The 12,338-nt window shown below is 38.8% G+C and overlaps 2 protein-coding genes across 6 annotated transcripts in view; one reads left to right on the top strand and one right to left on the bottom strand.

Annotated features, from left to right (window-relative positions):
- Cmss1 (cms1 ribosomal small subunit homolog) overlaps window positions 1–12,338 on the top strand; it is a 305,250-nt gene that overhangs the window by 16,216 nt on the left and 276,696 nt on the right. The gene's annotated exons all lie outside the window — the stretch shown is intronic.
- The window catches only part of Filip1l (filamin A interacting protein 1 like), a 40,747-nt gene that overhangs the window by 8,541 nt on the left and 19,868 nt on the right, over window positions 1–12,338 (bottom strand). For 2 of the 3 annotated variants that reach the window (XM_021651523.2, XM_060370582.1), the window contains exon 2: window positions 8,645–11,784. In XM_021651523.2, coding sequence (XP_021507198.1) covers window positions 8,991–11,669 — 2,679 coding nt within the window. In that variant the 5' untranslated portion in view covers window positions 11,670–11,784 and the 3' untranslated portion in view covers window positions 8,645–8,990. Of the gene's footprint in view, window positions 1–8,644; window positions 11,785–12,338 lie in introns of those variants that run through there. The other variant, XM_060370583.1, reaches the window with a different exon arrangement.

Here is a 12,338-nt window from a genome sequence, read left to right as displayed (position 1 = left end):
TTTCTGGCCACTGTAGCCATTGTGTCTGGACCAAGCAGACAGATTACATAAACTTGCACTCTGGGGAACTCTGCCATTTTTTGGCACTGAAGTATGCAGTAGGGACAGGATGTCCCCCCAGAGCAGATTTCCTTCCTCATTGGCAGTCTGAGAAAAGCCTGGAATGTGGCCATAGTTGATAGGTTTCACAAAAAAGTAAAACAAAAACAACCAACCAAACAAAAAAATCCACTAGTAATTAACCATTGTTTTCTCTACTGTTCTCATTACTTTCTGTGAAGCTAAAATCAGCAGTTACAGAAGCATTCGAGTTTTCCAAATTTTCTGCAGTAAATTTTTATGATTATAATTGGAGAAGAGTTTTATATGAAATAAATGGACTGCTTATGAATGTTGCTGTGAGAGCTGTCCTCAGCATGATGCTACCCTGCACATGACTTCTTCCCTATCCCCTAAATTAGAGTCATCTTGTAGATCTGGCCACAGCTTTTAGTTATAAACTCACTTGGAACTAAAACTTGTGTATTTGTTTGCTCTTGGTTACAAAAGCATCGGACACAACATATTTATATATTTAGGCAAAACTTCATCCAGTGACAAAACAGAAAAGGAAGTAGTTTATTCTCTTCTCCACTCCCCCATTTTAAAAAAATGAGAAAACCCAGCAATAAAAGGGAATTCTTGAGGAATGATTTTGAGTTGTTTGGACGGTGATTGTATTGAGAGAGGTCTTTATATGCTTTTTAATTGTTGTAAGGGGCCATGGGAGGCCAATTTGAACACTTTTTGAAGTGGCAGTTTTGGTTTGGGATATCTCTTTGGCTTATATTTGTTATAACCCTGAATTAGAAACAGAATTTAATGCCGATAGAATTGAACCCTAACATTTTCCCTGAGCTGGGAAAGTGAATAGTATTTTTCTTTTTTAAATGGGGGCATCAGTTTTTCCTAAGTAAGAAATGATACTGTTTGAAAAGTAGATTTCCTAATTTAGGAAAAACATCTAGGCTTCTGCCCAGGCAGGATCCTCATTAAGTGTGGACTAAATTGATGATGCTTCTCTTGTCTTTATGGATGAGACCGTGAACATTCATGGCCATTTCCATTTCTAGAGGAAATTGTTATGTGGACTTGAGACAGCCACCTACTTCTAAATTCAGTGTTGATGGTTGCAGTGCTTCTCTCAGGGATCATGTTCACTCACTTCTGATGCTTTTTTGCTTGCTATCTTTGAAGCTTATATAATTCTATTATATAACAAATTAATAATTACATTAGTTCTCTATACATATTGATGGCCCAGCCAAAGCTCGTTCTTTATGCTTGGAATTTGTGTATTTTGCTTGCAGAATCATGCTTTAGGGTATTGTGGACACTGACTGAAGCCCTGGTGTTCTCTGATGAGAACATGAGAGGTTACGTGGGTCTTTCCTTGCCCGTAGGAAATGCAGTCCTCCCCACACTTGACATTTGTTTGGGACGTGACTTCCACACTCAGTGTCTGTTGCCCTAACAGTAGCTTTAGGTTTCAGGAGGAGTTGGAGGGAAAAGTGATTGCTGCCTGTAGTGATCCCTGAATCTTGTATAAGAAGTGAGCTTTGGGCTAGACTTCTCAAGGGAGGTTTTGTTTCAGTTGATGATAAATGTGAGTATTATCCATATAGCACAGTGGTGGGCGAGCCCTTCCTGGTTTAAGGGCATTCTGAGTGTGTTGGTTGAAATGTCATATATCTGAGGTAGAACACAGTGGTCATTTGTCTGTCACCATAGGTAGCAGAATGCTGTTTACGCCGCTTCCCCTTGCATTGAAGTAACATCACATTATGATGCCATGGAAAGAGAATGGGATAGTGAAAGGCCTGGCTTTAACATGTTAGTTTTGTCACTTACTGATAGAAAAACCTAGAAAGTTTATTTATCTCTAAAATTTACAAAATTACCCCCTTTGGGGTTCTTGTAAAATGAAATATTATATAAAGGACTCATTTTCTCTAACCCCCTCCCCATTATAGGACATTATTAGCCAGAAGCCTTCTGTGGAGACACAGAGGACTTCCTGTCACTATTCTAGGTCTGTCACAATCTGACTGGTCTGTTCCCTTACTCAGAACCATATCCCAGCTCTGGCCATCTCAGCTTGCACTACTTGTTGTTGAATAGTGGGTGTCTTCTCTCCTGTCTTCTTCATGTCTGTCTTCTTCATGTCTGTCATCTCCTAGAAATATCCTTTTGCTTTCTATATCCTAGGCCACCTCACCTTTTCCTCCCTGCTCTTATATCACTTATCAAATCTAATCCTCAAGTCCAGCCCTCCAGAACCAGAACCTTCAGTGTTTAATGTCTGTAGTTCTTCTGTGGAGCTGTTTCTACAGCAGAACTGACTTACAGAGCTGTTTCATCTTTTGACTGTGATAGCTTTCAGTGAGGGGCAACTTTGGCCCCTACAGAACATTATTATGTCTGGACGTATTTCTGATTTCACCTGGAGAGGTGCTATGTGGCATCTAAAGCTTGCGGGTCCTAAACATCCTGTGATGGCAAAGAACACCCTCCCCCCTTTGTCCTCAACAGAGAATTATTGGACCCATGCTGTCACTAATCCTGAGGTTGAATACTGCTTCATTTGGTGGGGTTAGAGCTTATATGATGAAAGATAAAAGACCTTCATAGACTCTTAGAGAAGGAAAACAAATGTTAAGAGGTAGTCAGCTATTGATTTTGGCATGTACCGATGAAAGAAGTTAATTTTCTGAAGGAAAATAATGTCAGACTGTCTGTGTGTCAGCATTATTCCTAATATAATTTTAAAAGATTATACAAAGGCATAATCTTATAACAGCTCTTATAACTAACTCATGCATTTTCAGAAGTTAGAGCCACACATGATTTTAGAGTCTAATTCTCCTTTTTCCCCACAAAAGTTACATGAGTTGTCCAAGACTCTTAAAACTTAATTGAAAAGGACATGAACTAGAATTTGGCGTTCCACTTGACTGCCTCTAGGGTACCTCTTCATAGTCTTTCCTCTCATCTAATGTTTAATGAAGCCTGTTAGTCCAGTGTAGTCCTCCTCCATCTGCAGTTTATTGGTAGGAGTGTATAGTTTTCTTGTACTTGTTGTGACAGTCATTCCTTGCTCCATTTCCTTACTAAGTTATCAAGGGTTGAGACTTATCCTTATAATAAGGAGGCACACAGTATGTTCATTTGTCATGCTCAATGGATTGAGATCACCTATATTCATGAGAATCTTTGAAGAAAAGATACCATATGCTAAGACCTTGTATGTTACTGAGTCACGTGAGTAACTTCTCTATAAGTTACTCTATAACTTATAGAGTAAGTTACTCTATAAGTAAGCCCACCTCACCTATCCTGAGAGTGTAGAAGGTTTTGTGGGTCTTTAAGGCCTATGCTCATACACTGTGTTTTTTACTTAAACTTGACTAGCCTGTATAAAAAATATAACAAAACAAGCTAGGTGTGGGGCACAGGCCTATAACACCAGTACTTAATAGTGGCAGCAAGATCAGTTCAAGGTCATCCTAGTTGTTAACACAGAGTGTGTGTTTTAGGTCAGACATGAAACCTTGTCTGAGCAAGCAAACAAAAAACAAACAGCCTTCACCACATGCGCCGGGTTATCTCAGATAAGCCTTCAGAGGTAATCATGCGGAATCACTTGCTAAAAAGTCTTCCCTCCTTCACCTTCCAGTTTGACTAACAATTTGAACAGAAATTTTAAAATGAGGTGATAAGTAAAGATTTAGCTGAGATGGGTGACTGATGCCCTAAGTTAGCCAGGAGTGCATTTTTATGACAGTATTTTAAATGTAAAGCCTGTTGTCCTGATGAAAGTGCTGCCATATGAACAATGTTAATTCATTATCAAATGATTAGCACTCAGGTGCTAGCCAGTTATCTCAGTATACTCTAAGGATTCTCTAGGTTGCCTTTCGGGGATGCTTGGTTCTCTGATGTATTTGACCACACAAAAGTACTTAGCTTTGGTAGCTCAAAGGGTCCCTCAGTTAGAAAGGAAAAGCCTTGGCCTTTAATCTAAATAAAAGTCAATTTAGCAAAATTTTTGTTTGGGGAACTTTATTAGCAAGCCACTTGTCTTTTTTGTGTTTGCTTCACTGGGCTTTTTTCTTCAGACTACACTCTTCAGTGTGTGTTCTGGACCCAAGAAGTGTAGGGATAAATTCAGGACCTGGGATTTGGGGAAGAAACAGAGCTTGTTGGTATCAGATCTGTCTGCTGCAGTTCACTTAGATTCAAGAATCTGTACTTCGCTAGTTATGAAACTGGGAGCATTCCCATCTAACAAATACAAAGAAAACCTGGAGAATAAACCCTGTTTTTTATTATAGCCTCTAGGGGGCAAAATAGTCTCATTTTCGGGGACAGGTGTAAAATAGTCTAAGAGTAGGGGGGAACACTTGGAGTAGCATTAGGGAAATTTCTGTAGCTGTGAAATTCTGACTTCAGGCTGCAAACCAAGCAGAGGATTTGTTAGAATGTAGCTTAGAGGGGACTTCCTTGTAGAGATCCCGGTTTAATCGCATTGGAGAAACAATGGAAACCTCAAGGGAATCTCACAGATGTCTAGGGTTTAACTTAGTTACACACTGGTCATAAGAACGCTGCTGTGGTTGGGAAGTGGTACAGTGGCAGAAGCTTGCCTTGAATCAGGAGGACCTGGACTCAGTCTCCAACATACTAACGCCACAGCGGGGAAGATAAAAGAAGGAAAAGAAAAGCATGTTTGATTCATGTGGCTACATGTGTTTTGCACAGTTATATTTTCTCTTGGCATTTCAAAGAAAAAAATGACATTTTTAGGACACAAGAATGTAGAAATAACAGAAATATAACTAGAGCAAATAGAGTTCTGTCTTTCATTTAATGTGCTTGAAGACCTGCTTTATACTTACTATGTATGAAAGAAGCTATACAATGTTTTCAATTTAGAGTTAGTTCAATAAATAAAAAAAATCATAGAAATTTTGGATCATAAGGGTTTGAAAACTTAATAAAAATACCTCTTTCAAGGATCTCTCAATGTCCCTGATTTTCTTCTTTGGATGTCATGAAGACCTCATGTCTAAATCACTGGCATTGTAAATTAGAGCTGTGGGCATCTTCCAATTATAATTTGTATAGCCCTGTCATCGTTTTGCATAGTATAGGTTGAGCATCCCTAATTTGGAAACTTGAAATCTGAAGCTTTCCAAAACACAGACCCCTTGAGCACTTACATGATACTACAAGTTAAAAAATAAAAAAAAGAATCCTACTGTACAACTTCATTTTGTGCATAAATTATCTTAGAATATTGTATAAGATTATCTTTAGGTTCAGTATATGTAAGGTGTATATGAACATAAATGAATTTCATGTTTTGACTTTGGTCCCATTTTCATGATCTTAGATGTAGGTGTGTTTGCATATCCTTAGGGGAGAAAATCAAATCTAAAATTTGAAACACTTCTGGTTCTAAACCTTTCAGATAGTTTTCAACTTTTAGAAATCCTTTTAAGCTGGGTGTGGTGGCACACGCCTGTAATCCCAGCATTCAGGTAGACAGAGGCAGGCAGATTCCTGTGAATACGAGGCCATCCTGGTCTCCAAAGTGAGCCCAGGACAGCCAAGGCTACACAGGGAAACCCTGTCTCAAAAAAAGAGAGAGAGGAGAGATTCTTTCATATATGTAAAGATGCATTCTTTATAATGTGATATCCTCTGGTAAAGATTAGGTAATGTTATTTTTACCCAGAAAGAACAGTGGCATCATCTAGGGAAAGGTTTTGCTTGCTTTTATGTTTCATTGGCTTTTTTGTTTGCTTGTTTGAGACAAGGCCTTACTTATGTAACCCTCACTGGCTTGGAATTCCTCCCACCGCAGTCTCCTGAGCTGGGCTTAGAGGTGTGTCCATTCAGTCTATTTAGCTTGCAACTCCTTCCTCCTGCCCCCATGGAAACTTCTTACCAAGACTATCCTATGGCTTTTAAATGGAAAATAGAACTTCCAGGATATTTAAATATGTGGTGGAATTCTACCGCTCAAAAAACTGGGACATTGACTAAGTGAAATTTGGTTTTAAAGCACGGATTGTGATCAATGAAAGAAAGTAGGGGTTTTTCATACACACACACACACACACACACACACTTCATATCTTGGGGTTGATGACATGGTTCAGTAGTTATGAGCACTGCGTGCACTTCACCATCCAAAGACACAAGTAACACATAATTTTAAGAAAATAATAATTAAAATAAAAAACTCCACAGCAATCTTGAGTCAGCCATTCATGAATAGTGCAACCCTCTGCCTTCATGTATTTCATATGAAGAATTTCCAGCATCACTTCCTTTATTCTTTCTTCTGGGTTTGAAGACGTGTCCCAATAAGTCAATGAAAGGAAATTCTGTAATCTCACAGACTCTCACACCCAGACTATTCCTGTCTCTCCTCCTCGACTCACAAATGTGTCTATTACAGATACATTCAGTATAAAGTTAAAACTAAAGCTAAGAATCATTTTTACTTTGCATGTAATTTCATCAAAAAAGACACCATTAGATAGTAGCTAGTGACACTTCTACTAAAATGTATATGATTTAGTAATAAGATAGTAAGTTCGTTTTGATGTTTATGTGTTAATTATTGCACTGTTCTAAAAGAGAAAATCCTTAGAGGTTCTGCAAATTTGCAGTTAATAGAGATCAACTACCTATGAAGCCCATTTATAGTTTAGATCTGCAACAGATGATAAAATGATGGTTTGTGCTTTTAATTGTAGAGCACATAGAGCTTTAATTTTAGTGCAAAGAATTGCTATAGATCATGTGAAAATAATATATATATATATATTCCTTAAAACTAATTTGGCTGATGGACAGCCTGAGCTTCCAAACTCTTATTAGTTACAGGATGCCAAAGTGGACACCTCCTTCCCAGAGTGCTTAGGGCATTCAGGTAGAGGCTATGCTGACTAAAAGAATCCCCTAGCAGCTGCTCTCTGCTTGTTTTCCTCAGTGCTGTGAAAACATATTTTCAGTCTGTGCCTTTATGTAACAAAATCCAAGCTGCTTTTGAATTCCTCCTAGTTTCTGTTCATAATTTTGTAATAGTTGATTGATACCCTTCAACTATCATAGTGCCCTGTCTGGGTTAGTGACTATAAAAGGAGCCCATGGAGGCTCTTTTTTATTGTCTACTTTGAGAGGACTGCAGTGAACTGTGTAGTTTCTCTTGGAGTTCTATCCTAACTTGACTTAAAAATAACTTTGAAAACAGTTTAGACCATCATGTATTTTGTAATACAGTTGGGCCTCTGCCGATTCCCAAGATAAATGTGTTTAAACAGAAGCTTTCTCATTCATCATCAGCCTCAGCTTTCATCCACAGTTATTTAATGATGATGCAAGCCCACAGCCTTGGTGTTGCAGTTCATCACCATGGAAGTGTTTCTGTCAACAAATCCTTGCTTCGCTGTCACAAAATTGATTTTACAGGGGAAAGGAAGATACCTTTTACTTTTGAAAGATCTTCAGTTTGCCTGGTTGAGTTGCGTTTAAAACAACTGGCAATGAAATTGACAACACTAAATTAATAGTTAAGAGTCTGGAAAGGGGATGGAAAGGGAAAATGGTGAATTAGTTGCTTTGACTTGGGAACTAGATTTGTCATTTAAAATGTTCTTTTAAAAGCTGTGTCTACTTGGAGGTGTAGAGTGTGTTCAGGGGCTTCAATGAGTTTGCTGTTACAGTTTCTGGGAAGCTTTGGCTGCGTTTTTTGTTTTTGTTTTTTTGTTTTGTTTTTTGTTTTTTTGTCATGTATCCTGTGAGTGGCATAATTACCACTGGGGGGAAAAATCACATTATTGACTCTGCTGCGACGTTGTGCGGTTATTTTTAAAAAGGTCTAGTACTCCCCTAACTATCTGCAGCTTTTATTTTCTTCTTGAGAGTTCTTTCAGAAATATAAATTTATGCTTCTAATTGTAGCCTTACTCACAAGCAGGACAGCATCCATATTAAGTAATCCAGACTTGCTTTGGGAACCAAATAACACAGAAGAAGAATAACACTTTTGTTTTGAAGCAGCGTGTTCAGAAGTTTATGTCCTACTGGCTGATTCCAGAGTTAGATGGAGTATATGCTTTATGGAATTTCAGTCTGTTGGAGAAACATAATCAATTTTTGATAGTCAGGGTAACTCGTATTTCCAAATGTGCTTTCTGGCTTTCTATCATGTGCCAAAGCTTTTAATTTTTACTATCAGTTTATGTGTGTACTGCCTAACAGCAAATTATTTAATATTACTTTATCCTGTTATCTGTAAACATATTATGGTTTCTAATAACCCTCTTTTGGACACCAGGAATATTGAGATACATATCAAGAATGGCATTAAGCTTGCCATAGTTATTTTGGTTAGTCATGAAGATAAAACTTTTATTTATTTGAATCACTCTTTCCTCCGCTAATATGTGACCAGAACTATAAATGACAAATAGGTCCTGCTTGTTCTTTAGGAAGAATTCATGGATGTTTTAAACAGGAAATAAAATTATATTGCACATGCAGATATATAACACAAAAATGATCAAATGAAAATTCAGCAAGCAATGGCAAAAGTAAAACTATTTACTGCTTTATAATGTTAAGTAATTCACCAAGACAAGTTGCAGTCAAATTAAAGTGAGTTATGGAAAATGAAATACATAAAGATGTATATATACAAGTGCAGACTAAATATTTTTCATACAGGTATGTAAATGAAATGATATACAGTAAGTGCACACTTGATACATCTATGCAGGCAACACAGTTAGTTCCAGATACCCTTGTACAGTCCATGCACAAATCTTCCCAAAGTACAAGTTTAGTCATTCTTTTAGGGGATTTGGAGGGATGATTAAAAGAGGACCGAGTTCCTTGCAAGAATATCAGTATGAACTAGGTGAGGGTGAGAGTGGTCAGTTATATATATTACTTACTGTAATTTGTGATTGTCGAGGAAGAGGTGTGGCTGTTGGTGTGATAGTAATACTGCTGGTGACTTTATTGGTTGTTTTGTTTAGTGCCCCATTAGTTAAGCCTTGAGTTCTGTTATCCTGCAGTGGTGCTGAAGGGCTGGCAGGCCTCACGGGGCTGGCCACAGCTTGCATGTAAGGACTTCCTAAGTGAATGTGGATTTTATTATCCTCAGTAGTTATCACACTTGAACTGTTACTGTTTGAACGTTGGAACTGCCATGATGACTGCCGGTCCGGGGAGACTCGGAAAATTGCGTGCTTGGCACTGATTTCTATTGGCTCTGGGGAGCGACCCTGCTCAGGAGAACTAGCAGAACCAGTCATAGCCAAAACCTGAATAGGTGACATTGTCCGTTCTGGAGTCACAGAACCACAGGATTCTGGGGTCTGTGCTCTGGCAAAGGTTGCCATGGTAACTGGAGGCATGCTTTGTTCTAAGTTCACAAGGCTTTCTGTAGAGGTTTTGGACTTAACTGGTGTTATAGAGGCATTTTGGAGAATGGTAATCCTTTGCTTTGGGGTGCCACAGTTTGGTATCACCGCTGTGCTGGTATAAGAGTGAGGACTCTCTGTGGTTGGACTTGTGATTTCAAGAGTGGCTGTATTTTGGGCGTGGTCTGGAGTAACCTTTATGTGAAGTGGCTGCCCAGGTGTGTGACTTAGAACTAGATCTCCAGGTTGCACAAAGTTGCCATTGGACTTAGTTTGTATTTTTCCATTCTGAGGATGGCCCTCCTTGGATTTCATCCAAGGAATCCATAGTTTCCTGTTTATAGGAAGGGAAGTAGATGGGTTGCATTTGAAGGACAGCACAGATTCCTCATTAGGGTCCTCATCTGGGTCCTCACTCTCCTCATATAACTGACCATTGATGACTGCTCGTTCCAGAGGAATGAGGCTCTTGTAGTCTGGTGGTTCATTGTCTGCTGCTTCTGTTTGAACTTCTTTGGAAAAAACTTGAGGGTCAGAGATTCTTCTTCCATTGAGACTAGGTCGGAAGCTCTTACTAAAATGCCGATACCTTTCTAATTCTTTAGTGAGGTTTTCAATCTCTCTTCCCAAATCTCTGTTCCTGTTTTCTTGTTGGTTTAGTTTCTTTTGCAAAACTGAGTGGTCTCCCTGGAGGTGACATATTAGGTCCTCTGTTGCCATGTACTCATGAATTTTCTCTTTCAATGCATCCACTTCTCTTGACAAATGACCTGATTTAGCTTCTTCTTCCTGGAGCCTCTTGAAAAGCCACTGCTCATGGCTAGATTCTGTCTTTTCTGCTAACTTGTACTTGGCAAGTTCCATTTTAACATGTTCCAACTCTTGAGACAGAAATTGAGCCCTGTCTCTCTCATTAGCATACCTCCGTTCTAAGGTCTCATACTCATCCTCTGTTTTCATGAGGTCATCCTCAATGGCTTTCATATCCTTTAGCTTCAGTTTCAGCTTTTCCACTTCTTGAGAGAGCTCTTTAATCTTATTGTTTTCCTGGTGTAATGCTGTTGTGGACTTACTGGAATCTTGATTTAATTTGTTTTTTACAGAATCTTTCTCAGTTGCTTCCAGTGATTGAAGTCTGTTTTTCAATATATTAACCTTTGACAAGAGATCATGTCCTTTCTCCTCCTCTGCTTTCAGTTTATTTCTGAGGTCATCTCTCTCCTTGGTTACACTGTACATCTTCTCTTCTGCATCAGTTTTGGACTTGAGTGCCCTCTTGGTTTCCTCAATTAACTTCTCTGTCACCGTTGTCACTTTATTTTGCTCTGCCTGGAGCTGAGAGGCAGTGGTTTGTAACTTATCTTCAGTTTGTTTTAATTTTTCACTCATAGTTTTGCGTTCATCTACAAGCATGACAGTTAACGTTTTCAGTTTAGTCAGATCATCCTTTAGTGTGATTTCTGTCTTTTCTAGCCGACTTTCAATGACTTCTAGCTCCTTGATCCTGGTGTTTAAGCTCTCCACTTCTTCAGACAGTTGCTTTGTGGTCATCTTTTCTTTTTCTAAATTGCATTTCAGAGAGTAGCATTCTTGCTTGCTTTTGTCTAAAGCATCTTCTAATTTTTCCAGAGCCGTAATCCTTTTACTGAGTTTGTCAACCTCTAGTTTGAAGTCTTTACTCTGTGCTGTCTCTTTCTCAAGCCTCTTATTGAGATCTCTGCACTGCTCCTCCATTTTTATGAGCTCCTCGTCTTTCCCCTCCATGTCCAGCACGCGCTTCCGGAGCTCATCCACTTCAGCCATGATGCCAGAGTTTCCATATTCTCCTTTGTTTATTTTGTCTTTTATATCTTGCAGCTCTTCTTCGGCTTTTCTTAAAGACCTGTTGGTCTCTTCAAGCTCATCAATTTGCCGGCTGAGTGCTGCCAGCTTCTGCCGGAGTTGGCGATTTTGACTGTCCTCATTGGTGAGCTTCGCCATAATTTTGTCTTGGTTTTGCTGAAACTCTGTGGTTTGTGTTTGCAGTTCTTTTTCTAGTCTGGTTGCCTTCTGCTCTTCTTCTTGAGCTCTGGCTTCAGCAAGGGCTAGTTTACCATGTGTTTCCTTTGCACTTGTGGTCAGGTCTTGGATTTTCTGTCTTTGAAGGGCAAGCTGGTTCGTAAGCCTTTGTTGTTCATCCACCACCATCAAAGCAAAAGACTTGAGCTTGGTCAGCTCCTCTTTCAGGGCAGTGATTCTCTTGTCCTTTTCTTGCTCCTTCTTCTCCTGGGACTCAGTTTCTTGACCAAGTAGCTTCTTTAATCTGAAAAATACAAGAGCACAAATTGCAGTTAGTTCTTTAGTAATTCATCAACTGTAGTTAACCATTTTTGTAATTTAAAGTAATTGTATCAGTTCGTAGATAACATCCAGAGAAGTTTCTGAGTTTGAGGGAAAAGAATCTTTATTAAAAAGCAAAACAAAACTCAGATACCTTGCTAAGGCATTTTTAAAAAATTGACTAACATTGATTAGTAACAGTTGAAGTTCACTGTTAGCCTTAGAAGAGGCCATCAAGAATAATTGTTTTAAATTGTTTGTGTGGCATAATCAACATGCATGAAGATTGTAAACATAGGTACAGATTTGAGATTTTAGTTAGGCATGGTTTTAAAACTATTCCTGCCCTGACTGGCTAATTAACCCGCATAGTTTTCCATTTTCTCAAATTATCTCAAGGGCTTTTTGTGAAAGGGAGGCAATTCACCTAACCTTATTGTAGTGCTGGCATTTGGTAAACATTTGGTAACTGTTGCCATAGTGCTTTTTAAATTACTAATTCTTGTTTTGTATTAAATGGCTTGCTTGAGCCATTAC

This window comes from Meriones unguiculatus, chromosome 17 (genome assembly GCF_030254825.1).
Source record: "Meriones unguiculatus strain TT.TT164.6M chromosome 17, Bangor_MerUng_6.1, whole genome shotgun sequence".
NCBI lineage: Eukaryota > Metazoa > Chordata > Mammalia > Rodentia > Muridae > Meriones > Meriones unguiculatus.
This window is presented reverse-complemented; position numbering and strand designations above follow the sequence as displayed.